This window comes from Coptis chinensis, chromosome 4 (genome assembly GCF_015680905.1).
Source record: "Coptis chinensis isolate HL-2020 chromosome 4, ASM1568090v1, whole genome shotgun sequence".
NCBI lineage: Eukaryota > Viridiplantae > Streptophyta > Magnoliopsida > Ranunculales > Ranunculaceae > Coptis > Coptis chinensis.
The window spans coordinates 101035102-101056118 of NC_141459.1; the positions used below are offsets into that span (position 1 = coordinate 101035102).

The 21017-nt window shown below is 45.2% G+C and overlaps 1 protein-coding gene and 1 pseudogene across 1 annotated transcript; both read right to left on the reverse strand.

Annotated features, from left to right (window-relative positions):
- Window positions 1-4757: 4757 nt before the first annotated feature.
- On the reverse strand, window positions 4758-5558 carry LOC147506292 (uncharacterized). Its single transcript, XM_086605736.1, has one exon. The coding sequence runs from the start codon at window positions 5556-5558 to the stop codon at window positions 4758-4760; it is 801 nt and encodes a 266-aa protein (XP_086461862.1).
- An 8055-nt stretch (window positions 5559-13613) lies between these two features.
- On the reverse strand, window positions 13614-20566 carry LOC147506293 (uncharacterized; annotated as a pseudogene).
- Window positions 20567-21017: the final 451 nt, after the last annotated feature.

Here is a 21017-nt window from a genome sequence, read left to right on the forward strand (position 1 = left end):
TTGACCTGTTCAACATCTGTAAGGCAGAAAACAAGATGGTCAATGCAAAGAGAATTTTAGTGCCTTCTTTGTCGTTTCTTAGTCAATGTTGCTTTAAACCCATAGTACATATTCTATTTTGTTGTGACCTATGCCTTCTCTTTCTTTACTATTCTATTTATAATCCCCCTCCTCTCCCTTGGGCCCTCCATCTGTCCACTCATCTTACGGTCTCTGGAGTGCCATGTGTTAAGTTCTCGTCTGGCGTTAGGGTTTAAGCCCTTCCTCACCTTTAGGCCGCGTGTCGGATGGTTCAATTCCATGTCAGCTAGCCTTCCGCGCCGCGGCTCTCCACTATCGGTCCTCGGTTCTTGACCTCCATATATACTTGGCTTCCATGCCCACTGTCTTAAGTAGCCTGTCCGTCATCCCACACCCCGTCCTCTTCCTGGCTCCCTTATCCGTCAGACCCTCGGCCCTCATAAACTGGGTCGCTACAATGCCCCCTCTCGAGTTCGCGGACTCGAGAACTCAAATCATCTGCCTTTTTCCGTAACTTCTGCTGCACGCCTTTTTATTATTGACGCACGTGTCCCCCGCGTGCTTGGTTTGTGTCGCTTCGTTTCTTGCTCCTCCACGTGTCACCTTTCCTCTGGTTCAACTGACGGCTTCTTGATTTTTGATCCTATTTCTTTCCCCTTTTACCCCCTCCACGCTTCAACTTCTACTTACTCCTTCTTTCCTTCTCATTCCTTTCTCACCCTTCTACTTCTTCCTTACCAGTCGCCATTTTTTAACCTTCCACTTTCCTTCCCCGCTACTTTCGCCCCTTTTTACAGTCAACTCCATCCCTCTTCTAGCTTTCCTCCCACTCCTCCATTCTACACACCTCGCCCGCTCAAACGTTTGCCTCTGCTGCTGGATTGGTGCACCAGGTTGGTAATCTTCTCTCTTTATTTTTCGCATTTCTTTTCGTAAACCGTTCATATTCCTTAGCTCCCTCCCATGTCGGATTCCCAATCCGACGGTCCGACTTCCTCGGCGATGCAGTATCGCGGAGGAGTCTTCTCCTGCCCTGATCCCACGCGGCCCCTCCACCAGCAGGCGGCCTTTCAAGCTTCCACCGCCTCCCCCACGCTCCCGTCGACCTAATTTGTAAGCGATTAGGGTTGGCTATGGCATCCCAGACGACATCCTCCTCGAGCACGTGCCCGACGTGACTCACTTCCCTCATCTGGTCCCCAAACCGGGATGCCTGCGTGGTCCGCGATCGGCCAAATTGTATCGGCTTGCGGCGCCCTTTGTCTCGACTAGATGTCGGCGTATGCAACCACTTCAACATTCCCCTTGCCGGGTATCGGCAATTTTGGCGTATCATGTATGCCGCGAACTATTATAACCTCCACCACGAGCCCCAAATAGCCGCCCGGCGACATAATTTCTCACTATTACATCGCAAAAAGTACCAAAGATGTGGCGTTGGGTACCACTCTTTACGTGTCCGTCTCGGTAAACAGATCCTTCATTCTCAAACTCACCACCTCGGACAAAACTTGGCATCACTACCCCCGTATGTCTCTCGGTAATTTACGTGTCAGCGGAGGTTCCATCTGAATCGACTCTCAACCATCTCACCTTCACGCCTTCGCGGTGAGTTAAACTTCTTTGCCTCACTTTCTTAAGTTGACTTATCTTTGCGGACTCACTCCCTTGTCTCTATTTCTCTCACAATGCGGGTTGGAAGTCCGACTCCAAATCCGGTTTTTTATCGGCCTGAAGTCTGCAATCTTTGAACAAATCCGCAATTTGGGCTCTTCTCAAGCTGAAGTCCTCGGTATAGATCCCTCTCATGGAACCCCCTTACTGACTGACCCCTCTCTACACACCTTGGGTAAATATTCAGCTCCCTTTTATTGTCCTCCGCCCCCAAAAGAACGAAAGCCTCGTCCTTCTCCATCCTCACTATCCGCCTCCCATCCGTCCCCAGCGTAAACCCGCCCGGCGGCTTCACTCGTAAAACCACCAAGTCTCAGGCCCGGGCTCGGGCTCTAGAGGAGATAGTCAGAAAGTCCACCACACACCTTTCTTCTTGGCCCCGCCAATATACATCTCCTTCTTTCCGTTCCCTTACTGACTGGGACGATCAATATATTCCCCCCACTTCCCCTCGAGCCGACTCATCACCTCCCCCTATGGACGTCTCCAAGATCAAAATTTGTTTGGCAATGACTTCGGACGATAGCGTGGCCGAAGTCCCTCCTTCCCGCTTACTTGTCGGGCCTCTGCTGTACCCCACATGTCGCGGATCCCTCATCCTGAAGAGCCCCCAAAGCGCCCTTGGTCTTCTCCTCCTTCTGCAAGCCTTTCTGCGACTCCTCCGTCTTCTCCTCATCCCGCGGTGGCCCGGCAAAAAACGCTTCGCTCTCTCCACTGGTGCGCAAACTCCGAAACTTTCCGCCCCCACTTCAAGGTGCGCGGCCGCTCGGTCAATGTAGAGGATTCTGCTCTAGAAAACCCTGATGTGGCCTCAGCAATGTTCTACGGCTCCCATCTTCCCCGTGACTTGGCCTATGCTGATTCTGGGACCTTCGAACAGCATCGCACCTCCTTGTATGCCGGCTGGGAGAAGGTCTGTCTCTCTTGCCCACTTGCACTTTGTTTTGACCCTTATTCTGACTGCTCTTCCCTTGCTAGGTGAGCCTGGACATGGCCTATATGATCCGCGGCCTCTTCTCTTCCCCGAGTTACGTGGAATCGCGGGAAGGAGGTCGGCTACCCCGATGGACTAAGGGCCACTGTGGCGCCTCAAAAGGCCGAGTTGTCGACGGCGGACATGGCCAAACTCCGGTGAGGATGAACGAGGACCGCTGAAGCTTCCACCAGGCGCCTTCATGGGCCGAGTCAGCGACCGCCCTAAACAAACAACGGGGCGCCCTTGCCTCCGACCTGAAGGGAAAATATGGCGCGCTCTCCTTACGCGACACACTTTCGGGACATGGGCGGCTGCGGGTAAGCTTCAAGGCTCAAAGGCGACAAGCGGGTGGCCAAAACTGGCGAGGAACATGTCGTTTACTCAAAGAAGGCCGACTCCTTCCCGAAAAGCCCCCTCTCCCATGCGGGAAGATCCATCCACAGCGGTACCCGTTGCCCGCGAGCCGCTTGTTTGAGTCGGGTTGGCGTTGCCCTCCCTCAATCCAGCTGCTGAAGGCTCTGTTTGCGAGGCAGCCTCCCTGGGCCCCGACTCGAGTGCTCTCGACCAAGCTCCCCTTGCCGAAGATCTGGTGCAGAATTTAGACTAGCCCCCCATCGGCTGTCTGTTATTGTATTATCTATTTTGTAACTTACTCTTCCAACTAAGTGTGCCCCTAATCTTGTTTGTTCTTTCCCTTTCATTCGTATGTTGGTGTGAGTAGAAACTGTCACTCTTTCCGATTACATGTATAATCTCTTAGTTTTAATTGCTTTGTCTGGCATGTTGCTGTTCGTCATTTCTTGCCTCTATTTCTTCTCATTTCGTCCTGATCTACGCTGGGGCCTTCTCTCTTCTTGCCCCCATGTGTGATCCCCGCCTCTCGCTTGGGAATGTCTCTTTTCCCCTTGGAGTCACTCGTTGACTCTAGGTTCCATCGGGGCAGCTCGACCTGCCGTGGGCCCGATTTGAACCATTCGACCGCGGAAGGCTCATCCCGCGCATGACCTCTTTTTGGCGTGGCCGCCTACCGTTGGGCTTCTCTCTTTGCCCCGTTTTGGCGTATGCCTTTCTTCCGGGGGACGGCTCTCCCGACCCGCGGGCTCTATCTTGAGGTGGACCTCTGGAGTCCTCGGCGTCTCTTGCCCTCACGTGTTTTAGCTTGGGACCGTGCGGTTTATGTAGAATGGTGAAATTTACTCCTCAAAAGTGCCATTGTATTATATATTTACAACTAGCTCCGATTATCATTACGGACTTTCATTACATTCAAACATGAAACTTTTTAGCATTCTCACATTCCATGGCTTTTCTAGCACCTTTCCTTCCGCTGTTCTTAGCTTGTAAATCTACCGGCTCCTCCCTACGTCGACCAGCGTATAGGGCCCTCGATTCGGTCCGAGCTTTCCATCATTCTCTCTCTTGGTACTTTCTGCGTCCCGCCGTGCAGCGATCCGCATCCTCCACCCTGAACTGTCTCCGGCTTGACTCTCTTGTTATATAACTCTGCGGTAGCTGCGGTGGTACTCCTCTAGTCGATTCGGCCTCGTCTCTTCTCTCTTACGCTAAGGTCATATCCATTTGCCGATTATGCCCTCGTTCACCCGTCTCCACCCCACCTCGTCCCCGTGCGTGGCTGCTACCATTTCCGTGGGAATCCGCGACCTCTACCCGTAAGCCAAAGGGAGTTTCCCTTGTTGATGTTGGTGGTCTGTATGCCCATAGAACATGACTAAGTTCATCTGCCCACACTCCTTTCTTATCCTCTAGCTTCCTTTTGAGATTGTTCATAATGGCCTTGTTGGAAGACTCTTTTGCCCATGGCCTTCGGATTGTATGGGGCCGAGAACCCTGTTTCACCTTGTATGCTTGCAAGAATGCCTTCACCTTGGACCCGGTGAACTGGGTTCCATTATGCTGCTATGATAATATATGGCAACCCAAATCTACGGATGATATTCTCCCACACGAACTTGATCCGTGAGTTTCCTTGACTGTTCGCGGGGCCCACGCCTCAATCCATTTGGTAAAATAATCTGTGGCGCCAACATGAATCTCCTTTTGCTTTGTAGCCATGGGCGTGGACCCACTATATCCATTGCCCACATTCGCGAAAGGCCACGGACTTGACACAATCATTGTAATGGTTCAACCGGTTGCAAAGATCATCGGCGAACCGGCACTTCTCACATCGTTTAGCATAGTCCACGGCGTCCCTTTTCATGTGCGGCCAAAAGTAGCCCTGTGATATCAGTCTGTGTGCTGTTGTTCTACCCGCTGAGTGACTCCCGCAGTCTCCCTCATGCAACTCTGCTAACACTTCTAGGGCTAATCTCGGCCCGAGACACTTTAACAAAGGCCCACTGAAATTCCTTCGATATAGCTCCCCCTCTATGAGCACGTATCTCCGAGACGTCTGCTCCAGTCTCCTTCTCTCCCCTTTATCTTCCACCCCGTCCCCCGACAAAAAACTCTTGGTAGGTACGATCCATCCCCCTTCTTCCTTCTCGGCCTGACATATCTCCGCCACTCTTTCTTCCCCCTCCTCCGTGCTAGGCTTCTCCAATCGCTTTACTTTTATCACCCTCTCTTCCGATTCAGGGATTGCGGCCGCCACGTATGCTAGGGCGTCGGCATGTCTGTTTTCACCGTGACCCAAGTGTATGAACTTAACCTTCGCAAACCCGGCAACCCTCTTTTGCAGCACTTCCAAATATTTTGCCATGCGTGGGCACCGCGCCACAAACCCTCCGTTTGCCTGACACACCACCAGATTTGAGTCGGAATACACTGTCAATTCTTTCACCCCCACCTCTTCTGCCATTCTCATGCCCGCTATTACTGCCTCGTACTCTGCTTCGTTATTTGATGCCGCGAACCCCAGCTTCATGGTTAATTCTATTCTGTTGTTTTCTGGTGTGACCAACACTGCCCCTATCCCACTACAATTTCTGTAGCCGACCCATCGGCGAAGACTCTCCATCCATTCCTTCGATCCCAGGGGTCCAACCAATCCTGTTCCATGATCCTTTCCGGCTCCATGACCATCTCGTTTCCCCAGGTGGGGTCCTCTGCTGGAAACTCGCTAAAATTCTGCCCACCGCTGCGCCTTTCCGCTTGTTTTAATCGATCGCGTATCTCGTAAGAACTTCAACATCACCGCCCATTTCAGCATCCTTCCGACTTCTCGACTTTCAATGCTTGCTTTAGCGGCAAATTGGTCACCACCACTCTGAGTCGCCTCAAAGTCACGGTTTCAACCCGGGGCCGAGAACACCAATGCCAAAGCATATTTCTCTATTTTGCTATATCACGGTCTCCGCTTCCGGTGAATGTTTTACTTTGGAAGTACACCGCTTTTCAATTTACCCACGATTCGACTAGTTGCCGGAGCTAATGGCGTACTCCGTGACCCCAAATATAAGTATAACTTCTCTCCGCTTGCGTCGCGGCGGCATAGGGGCCTTACCTAAATAACCCTTTAACTCTTGGGCATACTCCTCTCTCGCGCTCCGGGGTCCATTCGAAATCCAGCGTGTTCCTCGACAACCGATCTGGCGGCCTACACTTATCCGGCGACCTCCGAGATGAATCTATTCAAAGCCCGCGACCCTTCCCCCAGTCTCGCACCTCCTTGACATCATCCGAGGCGATGGCATCTCCACTAGGGCCCTTATCTGCTTTCGGGGTTGGCTTCTATTCCCGGTGAGTAACTATGTATCCGGGAACTTCCCGTAGTGGCGCCCGAGCGATACATTTCTCTGGATTAAGTTTTAAATTGTACAACCATGAATATTCTAAATGTCTCTTTCAAACCCTCTAGATGCTCTTCCTCCGACATGCTCTTCTCCACCATGTCGTCTATGTAAATCTCAATCCTCTTCCGGATCTTGCTTTGAACATTTTCTCCCCTAGTCATTTGAAATGTGGCCCCGTTCTTCAATCAAAGCGGCATTCTTGTGTAATAGTATGCGTCCCACCTTCCACCCACGAAGGCGTCTCTTTTCTGATCGGCCCATACATGGCCACTTTTTATATCCCATTGATCGTCGTCCATGAAAAGAAAACACTTTAAACCCCTGCCGTTCTATCCACCGGCTTGTCTACTCTCGGCATGGGGTAGCTATCTTTGGGACACTCTGAATTCACGTCCGTGAAGTCGGCGACATCCGCAGCACCTTGCCATTCTTCTTAGGTACCGCTACCACATTTGACAACCCGATTCGGTAAAGACACCTCTCGTATTATACCGCCCTTTCAACCTCTCGACCTCTTCCGCGAATTCCTTGGTACCTCCGGTCTAATCCCTCGCATCTTACGTCTTCTTTGGTTTGGCGTCCCCTCATATGTAACTTATGACATGCGAACTCGGGTCCAATCCGGTGACTTCCTCGATCATCCAGGCAAATACATCTTGGTTAGCATATAAGAACAGTATTAATTTGCTCTTCCATTCCTCGGACAAAGCGACTCCCACCGATGTGAACTTCTCTTCACCGTTCTCCCCAAGTTTACTACCTCTATCTCATTCAAGGTCTTACGTCCTTCTACTAACTCCGCCCGATCCCTCCCGGCCAGGAACTTCACTAATTACTATGCCTCGCCTCTTCCTCCGGACCGTGAGGTCTCTTCCCTCGACCAGCGGATCAATCTCTTCAACACCGTACTCGGTGGCTATTTTTTGCCGGCACGATCCCCGTGGACCTCGTATACCCGGTAGGTAGGTAGGAAACCGAATCACTTGGTAGTAAGTGGGAACCGCTTTCATCTCGTGAATCCATCTCCTCCCGGGATGGCGTTATATTGGTGCGATCCGGCATCCACCACCTAAACCTTGAAAACACCGTAACAGTCCCTTCCAGCCACCGAGCAAGAGCTCCCCCAAGGGTTCCGTCATGTTCCCGTTGAACCCATACAAATTTGTTGGTAAGGGTCTCAGCTGCTTCCTTTCTATGTTCATCTCTTCCATTGCCCCTCTAAATAGTAAATCCACAGCACTGCCGCAATCCACCAACACCCTCTTTACTATGTAATTTCTCATAGTCACCGTGACCACCAACGCATCCTCATGCGGGGAGTCGATGGCTCGGAGGTCCGCGTCGGTGAACGTGATGCTCTTCCTCCCTTTTGTGACCCCGTAATCCGTCCGCGACTGCCCTGCTGTCTCATGTACTTGCTGTATGCTTGCCGCTCGTCTTATCATCGGTGCGGTGTGCATTGGGCTCAATATCTCTCCAGCGAAGATCCGTTGATGGTTCCCGGTATCCTCCACGGGTAGGCGCTGCTCCCCACTTTTTCCCCTTCCGCTACAAACTCCTTCAATAATCCGCTTGCTATCATCCTCCTGGATTAACCACCTTAACGCATAGCGGCCGTCCGTCTGCGTGATTGTGTATTTGATGATAAGCCTGATAAGGTCCGCCTTTGCCCTCCAGCGGCTTGGTTCGCGGACCCTCATACCCTGCAAATTCTGAATCAACGGTAGTATTTCACTCAACGGCTTATTCATGGCACTTGCTCTTCCTCGCGATAAGGTTTTTGTCTCGACCCTCCCTCCTAGCCTCTTTCAAGCGGCCCTCTCGAGGCGGCGATGAATACCTCGATACCGCTGCCCCTTTGTCGGAGGGTTCATATTGCCGACAGCCCTCCGCTTTGTCCAACGATAACACCGCCTTTCTGGCCTTCTCACCTCCTTTCGTGAGATGGTGTCCTCATACCTAATGTACTTTTTCCACCCTCGGATACAAATCCTGTAGTGTTGCTATCTCATTCTTTGCTACCGATTCATGTACCACGGTTCCGGGCAACCCTCTCTCGAAAGCTATCACCGCGTCCTTTCATCTAGATTTTCCACTTTCAAAGTCTCCGCTTTGAATCTACACAAGAAATCTCTCAGCGATTCCATGGACCTGCGCTACGTTGAACAAGGCCGCCAATGTCCACCACCGCGCTTCTTTTGGTGTATGAAGTGATCAATGAGCGCTGCTCCAACTCCTCGAAAGTTATTAATACTCTTAGAAGGTAACTTTGTAATACCAATCGGATGCTCCCTTTTTAAGCTTGCGGGAACATCATACATCTTAGTCCATCATCACAGCGGCTCCACGCCACAACGGCATCTCTTTGCCGGAAATGATGAATGTGGCCGGGGTCTCCGTTCCATCATACCTCTCAAACCTTGGCTGGTTGAACCTCTTGGCACTTCCGACTTCCATATCAAATCTGCCGGTGGGTTTGCGATTCAACCCGCCACCACGACTCCGTACCTCCTGCTCCCTTGAGTTACGACCCAAAGCTAGCCTTCGGATCGGCTATCATTTCCCCGACTTGTTCCTTAGTGAGCCCCACCCCGTTTGTTCTTCAAGACTGTTCCCCCTTCCTCCTCTTTCCTGCTCTAGACACCTCCCTTTCCGACTCCTCTATTGTTTCTCTCCTTCTTAACCCCTCGTTTTCCTCCCTCAACCTCGATATTTCCTCATGCAACAACCTTGTTTCCTCGACTCGGACATTATTGTCTCTTCCTATCCCGCTCCTCCCCTTCGGCTCCTTGTTGACTCCCGTCCCTCCGGCGTGTCGTCTTTTTTTTAATTAAGCCACTCTTCTTTTGTTGCCATCTCACTATTTTTTCTTACTCTCTCTTTCTTTTCTCTCCCCAGGGCGGTAAATGTTGTGACCTATGCCTTCTCCTTCTTTTCTATTCTATTTAAATCCCCCTCCTCTCCCTTGGGCCTCCATCCGTCCCACTCATCTTACGGTCTGCGGGTGCCATGTGTTAAGTTCTCGTCTGGCGTTAGGGTTTAAGCCCTTCCTCCCCGCTTTAGGCACGATGTCCGGATGGTTCAATTCCATGTCAGCTAGCCTTCCGCGCCGCGGCTCTCCACTATCGGTCCTCGGTTCTCGACCTCCATACTTGGCTTCCATGCCCACTGTCTTAAGTAGCCTGTCTGTCATCCCACACCCCGTCCTCTTCCTGGCTCCCTTATCCGTCAGACCCTCGGGGCCCTCATAAACTGGGTCGCTACATATTTGTTTGATGTGCATTGGATATTTCTTTTTGTTTGCGTTGTATTCTGTTTATATCTGCTTTCAATGGTTGTGCCTTCTGTTTTCATTTTCTCTTCCACAATGGATTAACTTATGTGGCCTCTGTGTGTAATGTGATGNTTTCAGGTGCTCGAGTAAACGCCTGTCCTAACCGTGTCACCTTATAATTGCTTATATAGCAACGAACTGGACAGAGAATACAGACAACGATGGTGAAGGGTAAAATATCGAAGCTCACTACACCTAATCCTTATATTCCTCACGACATATTATTTTTTGGTATACTCGTTAGACTCCTGCCAAATCTCCCTTAGATTCAAATGCGTCAGCAAACTATGGTACGCCATACTTGGCGAGCCAGAGTTCATTAAAACACACTTGACCCGCACGAAAGAACAATCTACCTCGTCAATAGTTGGTTTCTTCCAGGTCAAATACAAGGACTCAAAAAAAGGGCTGTGAATATATCTTTGTTAACAAAGAAGGTCCCGAGTATTTTGCTGTTCAAACTGTGAAGTGGACGTCTAGAGTTGGTGATTGTAACGGCTTGTTTTGCTTTCGTTCAAGATCTGGTTTTGAGATTTGCAATCCCAGCACACGCGAGTTTTGTACCGTCCCTTGCCCCCACCTCCACCTCCACATTGTCTTATAAGCTATGGATTTGGTTTTGATCCTTTGAAGAATGAATATAAAGTTGTCCAAATTGTACATGGAGAAGGAAATTTCCATAGGTGCATGGTTTGCACTTTGGGAGCTAATAATTGTTCTTGGAAGGACATTACAGTTGCAAGTAATTTATCAAATTGCTTAAATCATTCATCTCTACGTGGGTCCAAACAACTCGGGGGCATCGTGAATTCAGATAGAGCTCTATATTCAAATAGTGCTCTTCATTGGTTCTTCCGTCGACCTCATATAATTATGTCATTTGACATCCACTACGAAAAACTCTCTTTGATTCTAGGTCCCAATCGTGAAACCGAGTTAAGAAATTGCCGTTGTTTTCTAATTGAGTGGCAAGGCTATCTGTGTATAGCCTTTCATAGAATCATCGCTCGGCGAAAAGAAAACGGAGGCTATGTTGTCCTATTTAGGTATTTGTTGAAGCATCACGATTACAGTGTTCGGGGTGGGGTGCAGGAAGAGGTTTGGGATAATGTATATGTCATTCTCCCGTACAAGATTAGTTGTCTAGTTGGTGATTTGGGTGGTGAGTGTTTATTGTATTGGTTCACTAACGGAAATCCTTCATTGTACTCTCCAGAAAAACGTAATAGCAGATATATATACCGTTATGGCTATGGAACAAAAGTCAAATTTCCGCTTCCATTGGATACTGATGATTCCACATTACATGAGTCATGAGTATAAGTTTCATCACATAGAAAACCTCCTCTCTCTGAACACATTTATGCCTGCCAGTCCAAGTCCCGTCAGCTGTAAAAAGGACAAAAGCTTGGTGCAAGTTAAACATGTCTCATCTCTCTGAGAACATACAGTTGTGCTTCCTGGTGCAAGTCCAGCCAGGTATATCTGACAAATGCCCGATGCAGGTCAAATCTTCCAACCCATCTTTAGAGAATGAAAGAACTTCATATCTTCACTCAGTTAGGAAAAAACTGGCCTTTGGTGTTTTTTGAGCTTCCAACACTTTGGTTTCTCGGCATATTTGGATGTTGATTGACATGTTAATTTGCTGCCCTTGTGGTGATAGTTACTTTTGGTAATTTTATCTTCAAATTATTATGTGATAAGTATTACTTGTGGATTTGTTGAATGATTTATGTGATGTGCTCAGTTTTTTGACAAAATATGGTTTGTTATCTTACTGCATAGTTTAGATTCTACAGAGTGCTGACTGAATTCGGTGCACGTAGGCTACCTTTTACTGTTGCATAACGTTGTTCACTTCCTTTCTGGGTTCAATCTGACGCTCTTCTACCACTAAAATTCTTTGTGGAGCAGGAAAAGGGAGATGTTTGTTGCTAACCTTTATTTGATGTTCATTAATAGATATTGGGAGGAAGCATTTGGTTGATTCTACCCCTGGACCAGTTGCATTTCCATGTTTTCCAATATGGGGTGGCAATAGTGAAATGAACAATACCCTGAGTCCCGACACATTTAGCCTTTCTTGAGTGTGTAATTAGAATTCCACTTCTTGAATCGAAATAATGATTCGAAATGAAACCAACACTGAAGTGTTGAGTGTTGGCAAGGGGGTGAAGGCCAAAGTGGCCTTTTAGTAACATGCAACCCTGCAGCTTGGATCGATGGGTAATTTGCTAAATCAAGTGATCAAGCCTGGTCCATCAGGAATTCAGAACATGAGTAGTATCATCTAGAGTACTGTACTGTGAACTCAGACATGTAAATCAGTTCCCAAATTGATTAGATGATCATCATCTCTATGAAATTATGTTACTAGTATTACCAGTGTACAAAAATTATGTTACTTTGGTGGTTGAGATTGGCATTGGCCTAGATATACATAAACTCTGCGACAGTCTTCTCTAGTTTTGTTTTATTAAATTGAAATCATCAACATCCAAGAGAGAACTTTCGAATATTTTCCTGCAAATTAACGATACCCTTCTAGAGTTCTAGTGATGTAGACTCTATTGCAGTCTCAGTTGATATACAGTCGTCTTGTTTTTTATCGTTGGAGTAGAATATGTGATCCTATTCAAACTGAAGCCTCATTGCAGGCCTTGAAGCCTTCAACTCCTTCAAAATTTAGAAGTGTTTCTCCCTTGATAAAGATTTTTAATTATACATTCTTTTTGTTGATAAATGAATTTGGATCGTAGGAATTTGAACTGCATTTGAACATTATTCCTAAATCCAACACTCAATGACTTGCTCCATTTTCATAACCTATTTTATCTTCCCTTATCTTCAACTTTTGGGGCATCAAACCTATCTCAGGCTTCTAGTCCCCTTCCCTGAATATGTACTAGAACATAATACATCTATTCTCTCAAACTTCAGAATAGATGTATGTGCCACACATATGGTCGAATTGTCAGATGCAACCTAAAACTGCACAACTGTTTAGGTTTTGAATGTGTTACTAATTATACAATTTGTGCATAACAAAATATATCCAAATGTATAAGTGATCACAAGCACAGATTCATGCGCACTAAAAAGCACGAGGAAAATTGTTATTAGTTTAAATGCTCACTACTCTGATACATAGTCGGTATAGGACTCTCTTAAAGAAGGGATGTCCACCCGCAGAGCCTTAGTTTAGTCTATGTAGGGGTGGATTGGGTATTAGGGGTTTGAAGTTAGAAGGTCTTATATGCAGGTGGGGTGCCATAGAGCTTTAGTCTATGTATGGTTGTTTGTATCACTTGTAGCGTGAATCTCTCACACTACATCACACTTGTTTTGCAGATCAAAATAAATAAACAAATATTTAAATGCTCACTAGCCACTAGTGACTTATTTCAACTTAGAACAATGTCGTAACTGTAATGTCAATCTGAAATGTTAAACATCAAAACTTATTTGTTGATGTGATCACTTATTTCTTACACTTTTAACTTATCTAATTTCTGCATTTTGAGCTTGGAAATATAGCTTTATACATCGCTAAAAAGTGACTAAGATAGTACGATGTATTTCCTTTTCCAAGGATATGGGAGAACTTGTTGGGCGGAACATTTGAGATAGAAAACAGTTGGATAGTATAATCTACTCAGGGTGTCTGAGACTCTGAGTTAACGCTATCTATAAATGGTTATTCAAATATTTTGAGAACAATCACAGCTAGGAGGTCTAACACTTCTACAAAAACATTGGTTGCTTGAACAAGGAAATATAAGTGATCAGGGGAAATTAATCAATACTTAGTCTTACACAGTTGGGAACTAACAATATTTCACTTATCCAATTACACATCTTTGAAGATGTGTTGAAATCTTGGTATCTTCTCTGGCGGAAGGGGGCAACTCACAATGAGTTTGCCCTTCATAGTGTTGGAGTTATCCCTCACATGAGGAGAGGAGAGAAAGAAATCGACTTGTGTGGAAAAGCAAAATGCGCAGCGCCTCCACGAGCAAATCTGAAGCGCCTGCAAAAGCATGCGCTGGACATCGTCAAAGGCAAGGCTGGCCCAGCGATGTGGCATACATTTCGAAGCCCAGCGCCCATGCCTATTTTGGTAGGATTCTATTATTGCGGAACCGCAAGTTTGCATTAGATGTTGGGGTTATTTGGCAAAACCTAACACACTAGAGACAATACAGAAGTCAAAGAAAACCCAATCTTGAAAGCAATCAAGATTGAGAGATAACCTTCTGAAAATACAAGCACAAGCCTCAAAAGAAAGAGGAGTGATCTAGTAAGGTGAGAGACTGCAAGGAGTGATTGTAATCTTCATTCCCACTTTATAAAAAGATTAGCTCTTATGGAAGTAGGCACCATTGGCCGAACCACGGTATATCTTTGTATTGTGGGCTTTTACTGCTTTACATTATTATATGTTATTAATAGTTGTTTAGCGAGTTGGGCATGTTAGTTTGGTTGTAGGGAATATTAAGATTGTTGTCTGGAGTTGAATTGTGTTCAAATACAAGTTATCTGTGTAGTAGGGAATCGATTGATATCGGTGTTTAACCCCAACAAGTGGTAGCAGAGCCAGATTAGATTAGCCTAGGGTGTTATCCAAATCTTGGTCGAAAGGTGTTTAACAAAACTCCTGAGAGAAGATTTGAGTTTAAATAACTTGTAGAGATAGACAATTTTGTGAACACTCGTATGACGAGTCTGAATAGGAAGAACTACACCATTTGGAAAGCCAAGATGGAAGACTTGCTTTATTGCAAGGACTTGGCATAACCCATTGAGAATGGAGTAGAAAGATCGGAATCAGTTGCTGCGGCTGAGTGGAGCAAGCTTGACAGAAAAGCAATTGGGTACATTCGACAGTGGATTGACGACAATGTCTTTCACCATGTATCCCAAGAGACTACAACTTTTGGCTTGTGGGAGAAACTCGAAGACCTCTATGAGAGGAAGTCCGTGGAAACAAAGTCTTTGGTTGTTAAGAAGTTTGCCAACACGACCACGAAGTACCAAGAAGGTTTTCAATGTCTGAGCATCTTAACGAAGTACAAAATACCATCAATCAGATGCATTTGATGAAGATTAATTTGGGAGACGAAGTTGAGGCTTTGTTTCTATTAGGCTCTCTACCCGAAAGTTGGGAGACATTAGCGATCTCTCTACACCTGAAAGCCCAAGGATGGAATCGTTACCATGGAGATGGCTACCGCGTCTTTGTTGAATGAGGAGACTAGAAGGAGTTCAAAAGGCAACTCTTCTCACTCAGAGATCCTTGTCACAGAGAAACGGGGGAGAGGTAGAAACAGAAAACCATCTCGTTCTAGAAGTGATGATAGAAGTAAATCTAGGGATGAAACTAGAACTCCCAAGGCAGAGAGGCAATGCTACTATTGTGCCACCAAGGGTCACTTCAGATATGAGTGCAGAACACTGAAGAGGGATGAGAAGAATAACTATGTACATGAAGACATGGTGCAGAGGAACGGAAACACAGGTAGAGATACTACCGCACTAGTCAACGACCTAGTGGGAATTATGTCAGATTGTGGTGTGTGTTGTCTTAGTACCTCAGGCCAGAATACAGAGTGGGTGATAGATACAGGAGCATCCTATCACGTCACACCGCATAGGGGATTCTTCACTACCTACAGTTGTGGTGAATATGGTGAAGTGAGGATGGGTAACAGTGGCGTCTCGAAGATTATGGGCATTGGTGATGTTCATGTAGAAACCAATGTCGGCTACACCTTGACACTCAAGGATGTAAAATATGTCCCTGACATACGGCTAAGCCTAATTTCGGCTGGGAAGTTAGATGAGTATGGATTTGTAAACTCATTTTGTAACGGGATATGGAAACTGAGCAGAGGTTCCATTGTAGCAGCCAAAGGGAAGAAAACTTGCTCTCATTACAAAACACAAGCTAGTTTGTGTAAAGTAGAAGTGAATGCGGCAGAAGAAGAAGCTTCCTTCGAACTGTGGCACAAGAGACTGTGTCATATGGGCGAAAAAGGGATAGAAGTTCTTGCTAAGCAAAAGGCCTTGACAGACATCAAAGGTACACATTTAAATAGATGTACTCACTGTTTGGTAGGAAAGCAACACAGGGTGCCTTTCCAAAGATTCCCGTCTCACAGAAAGGACAATGTCCTTGAACTAGTGCACACAGACATATGTGGTCCTATAAAAGTGAAATCCTATGGGAGAGCTTTATACTTCGTAACCTTCATTGATGATGCGTCAAGAAAGGTATGAGCATATAGTCTGAAGACAGATGAAGTACTTGGCGTGTTTGAGAAATTCCATAACATGGTGGAAAGAGAGACAGGGAAGTTGTTGAAGTGTATTATTTCGGATAATGGGGTGAGTACATTGGATTTTTGAAGAGTATTGCGAGTCATGGGATTAGATCATGAAGCGGACCGTTCCCAAGACACCACGAGAATGGAATAGCGAGAGAATGAATGTACCATTGTAAAGAGGATGAGATGTATGCTATCTCACTCTAAGCTACTTAGAACCCTCTTGGGTAGAAGTAATCGTCTGTACGTGCATATGATCAACCTACCACCGTCGAAGCCTCTGAATAGTGACTATCCAGAGAGAGTATGGTCAGGCAGAGATGTTGATTATGGATACTTGAGGGTATTTGGGTGTAGGGCATTTGTGCATATTCCGAAGGATGAGAGATCCAAGCTTTATGACAAAGCCAAGCAGTGTATTTTTCTGGGTTATGGAGATGAAAAGTTTGGTTACAAACTCTATGATCCAATTAACAAGAAGGTAATCCGAAGTCGAGATGTTGTGTTCCTAGAAGACCAAACCATAGCAGACTTTGAAGAGGGTGAGAAGCTACATGCTTTCACTAATTATCTTTTTGATTCAGAACCAGAAGTTCCTACTATGGAACGTGCAGAAAGCATTGAGAATGCAGAGAACCATGAGTTTGAAACTCATGATGAGAATCCTATTGCTCATGATGGGATAGAACCTATTGGTATAGAAGATGCAGATGAAGTGCATGAACCACCACCAGAGCAAGTAGAAGTGCATCCTCCTGAGGCACCAACAGATGGGGCAAGGAGGTCAGATAGAGAGATACTAGCTTCAACCAGGTATCCACCACATATATGCGTTACTTGTCGGATGGTGGAGAACCTATGTACTATCAAGAGGCACTTGAATGTACAGACAAAGAGAAGTGGTTGAAGGCCATGCATGACGAGATGGATTCTTTGCATAAGAATCACACTTATGAGATTGTTGAGAAACCGAAAGGAAGAAAAATTCTCAAGAATAAGTGGATTTACAAAGTCAAGCATGAGGAGAATAATCCACACCCAAGGCACAAAGCTTACCTTGTAGTGAAGGGATTCGGTCAAAGGAAAAGGATTGACTTTGATGAGAGTTTCTCTCCTGTAGTGAAAATGACTTCTATTCCGGTGGTATTGGCTATGACCGCAAGTATGAACCTAGAGGTTGAGCAGCTAGATGTTAAGACAACTTTTCTTCATGGAGACCTTGAAGAAGATGTCTACATAGACCAGCCAAAGGGGTTTGAGGTCAAAGGCAAGGAGCACCTAGTATGCAAGCTGATAAAGAGCTTGTATGGGTTGAAGCAAGCACCAAGACAGTGGTACATAAAATTTGATTCCTTTATCGCGAAGCAAGGATACAAGAAGTCTGATTCCGATCATTGTGTGTTTGTTCAGAGATTTCCATATGGGGATTTCATAGTGCTCTTGCTGTATGTGGATGATATGTTGATAGTTTGCCCAAACATCAACAAGATATCTAAGTTGAAGAGAGACTTGAGTAAGTCCTTTGAGATGAAGGATTTGGGTCAAGCAAAGCAGATACTTGGGATGCGGATCACTCGTGACAGAAAGAGTGAGAAGTTGTGGCTTTCTCAAGAAAGCTACATTGAGAAGGTGTTGAAGAGATTCAATATGGATCAAGCGAAGCTAGTCAGTTGTCCGCTTGGTGGCTAGTTCTGCATGACCAAAAAGATGTGTCCAAAGGGTGAGCATGAGCAGAGTCAGATAGAAAAGATTCTTTATGCATCCGCGATGGGCAAACGATTGATGCCGCGATAGGTGTATACAAGACCGGATATTGCTTTCGCCGTTGGTGTTGTAAGCCGATTTTTGTCAAATCCGGGGAAAGAGCATTGGGAAGGTGTTAAGTGGATATTGAGATATCTCAAGGGCACTTCCAAATTGTGTTTGTGTTTTGGTGGCAATAAGCACTTACTTCAAGGCTACACTGATGTCGCATTATGGCAGGTAATATTGACTCGATGAAGTTCACCTCCGGTTATCTAGTTACTTTTGCAGGGGGGGCAGTTTCTTGGCAATCAAAGTTGCAAAAGTGTGTTGCCCTCTCCACTATAGAAACTGAGAATATTGCAGCCACTGAGTGTTGTAAAGAGATGCTATGGATGAAGAGGTTCTTCGACGAATTAGGGCTAAAGCAGAAACCGTTTGTAGTTCTATGTGACAGTCAGAGCGCCATCTATTTGAGCAAGAATCTGAGTTTTCATTCTAGATCTAAGCACATATACGTGCGTAATCATTGGATTAGAGAAGTACTCGAAGACAAGCATTTGTGTATCGAGAAGATCCATACTGACAAGAACGGGTCGGATATGATGACCAAAGTATTACCAAAAGGTAAGTTTGATGTTTGTTGTGTTACCGCCGGAATGGTAGCAGACTCCTCCTGTTGATTTGGAAATTGCATAGAGGTATCCCCCCTCACTGTTCGGGAGGGGGAGATTATTGGAGTTATCCCTCACATGAGGAGAGGAGAGAAATCAGTTCAGCTTGTGTGGAAAAGCAAAAGCAAGCACCGCCTACAAAAGCTATTCGAAACACGCCCAGCTAAAGTGCCTGGACATCGTCCAAGGCAAGAGAGCACCCCGCGCCCTCCACAGGCAAACCTGAAGAGCGCCTCACGCTCAAGCGCCTGGACATCGTCTAAGGCAAGAGCGCGTCCTGCGCCCATGCTTATTTTGGCAGGATTCTATTTTTGTGGAACCGTGAGTTTTGCATTAGATGTTGGGGTTTTTTGGCAAAACCTAACACACGAGAGACAACACAGAAGTCAGAGAAAACCCAATCTTGAAAGCAATCAAGATTGAGAGATAACCTTTACAAGCCTGTAAAGAGAGAGGAGTGATCTAGTAAGGTGATAGACTGCAAGGAGTGATTATAATCTTCCTTCCCACTTTATAAAAGGATTAGCTCTTGTGGAAGTAGGCACCAATGGCCGAACCACGGTATATCTTTGTGTTGTGGTTTGCTTTTACTATTTTACATTATTATCTGTTGTTAATAGTTGTTTAGTGAGTTGGGCATGTTAGTTTGGTTGTAGGGAATATTAAGACTGTTGTCTGGAGTTGAATTGTGTTCAAATACAAGTTATCTGTGTAGTGGAGAATCGATTGGTATCGATGTTTAACCCCAAAACATACCCCCTCTATATGTTGCATGCAACAAAGTATGTGAAGTTTAGAAATTCTTAGAATACATATACACATATACAACGCAAAAGAAATAAGCTGTTTGCTAAAGCACCCAGTAGCCACCAAATAGTAAGATACATGAGAATGATCATTGCACTCATTCCTAACATGCCCTAATCCCAAAACAGATTTAAAATTTCAATTTAAATTCAAATAACATACCTCAACAACATCAATGAAATCTTGCTTTCTTTGAAATGCACCTATCCACTTAGTATGATCTGCCGTCCTGAATATCAGTATCCCAAAAGTAACCAACCTTATTTTCATACAAAATCACGTAATATATACAATATCGTAAAAGCAAAGATAAGAAAAAATTTACCACGAGTCCATCTTCATATGATGTGCATTAAAGAAAAATATCGCAAACGGTAACAAAGTAATATCAAAATATTTCACATAAACTTGAATATCCTCCGAGTCAATATCCACCAATGCCACACTAGCAAATTTCGATACTTCTCATACCGATTTCTCAAGCTAGTATATTTCAAAACACAATCAAAATATCAAACGTAATAAGTATACAAAACAGAAAAATAAAAGAGTAAACGAAACTCACGATATCGTCAAGATGTAGACAAACGAGGTCGGAAGCTTTTCCGAAATGAAGAACGAGGACCTTATCAATAGTATATCTAATCACCGAGTCCACTTCTTTTTTCTTCGTTAGTGTCATTTTTATTCTCTGAGAGAAAAACAGAAGAGTAATACTCGTCATACTCTCTCTCCACACGGCTAATTTTTTCTAAAAAAAATGAGTACTCTCTCCACAACCCATTCTTTACTAGAATTACTGCATAGCAGTGGGGAAGTGAGTGTAGCAACTAGCAAGGGTAAGAGATGAGAGGAGGAGGGAAATGAAGAGAAGGGCGGACAACAAAGATAGTGAGAGGCGGAAGATGAAATGAGAAGCATATGAAGAGAGAAACTATAGGGGGAGGGGCACAGATAGACAACAGCCAAGAGTCATTTTACACCCTTTCCAAAAAAAAGCCACAAACTATGCGACTTCTCAATATAAACCAAAGGTAAATATAAACAAAATAAAATAAAAATCTGCCAACCTGTTAACACACTCAAAATAGGACAAAGGCTAGTTAGACATATATAATAACATATTGAGTGTTTCAAAGTACCCTAATAGTAATTAAATTCGATATAGATACCAAATCCTACTTCATAGCCCATACACTTCTTTTAACCTAACTTAAATGGCCTGCAACTAAGACATGTTTTAACTAAGAATTAAGAAGGTGATAGTTGAGCTAGCAGCTATAAACACAAAGAAAAAAGCATCTTACATTTTATGCACAGCGAAACATACCTAAAGAGTCAATAGGGCACAATACCAGCAACTTTGGAGACTTCATCATTGTTGCAAGGAACAAGCCTTGATTGGCTCAACTAAAACCTTCAGGAAAAAAAAAACCTCAATGCCTCATTGCATGCCTTTGGAACAAACTGAAGCCTTAAACTCCTTGAAAAAAAAAAAAAAAAAAAAAAACCCTCAATGCCTCATTGCAGGCCTTTGGAACAAACTGAAGCCTTGAACTCCTTCAAAATTTAGAAGTGTTTCTCCCTTAATAAAGATTTCTAATTATACATTCTTTTTATTGATAAATGAATTTGGATCGTAGGAATTTGAACTGCATTTGAACATTATTCCTAAATCCAATACTTAATGACTTGCCCCATTTT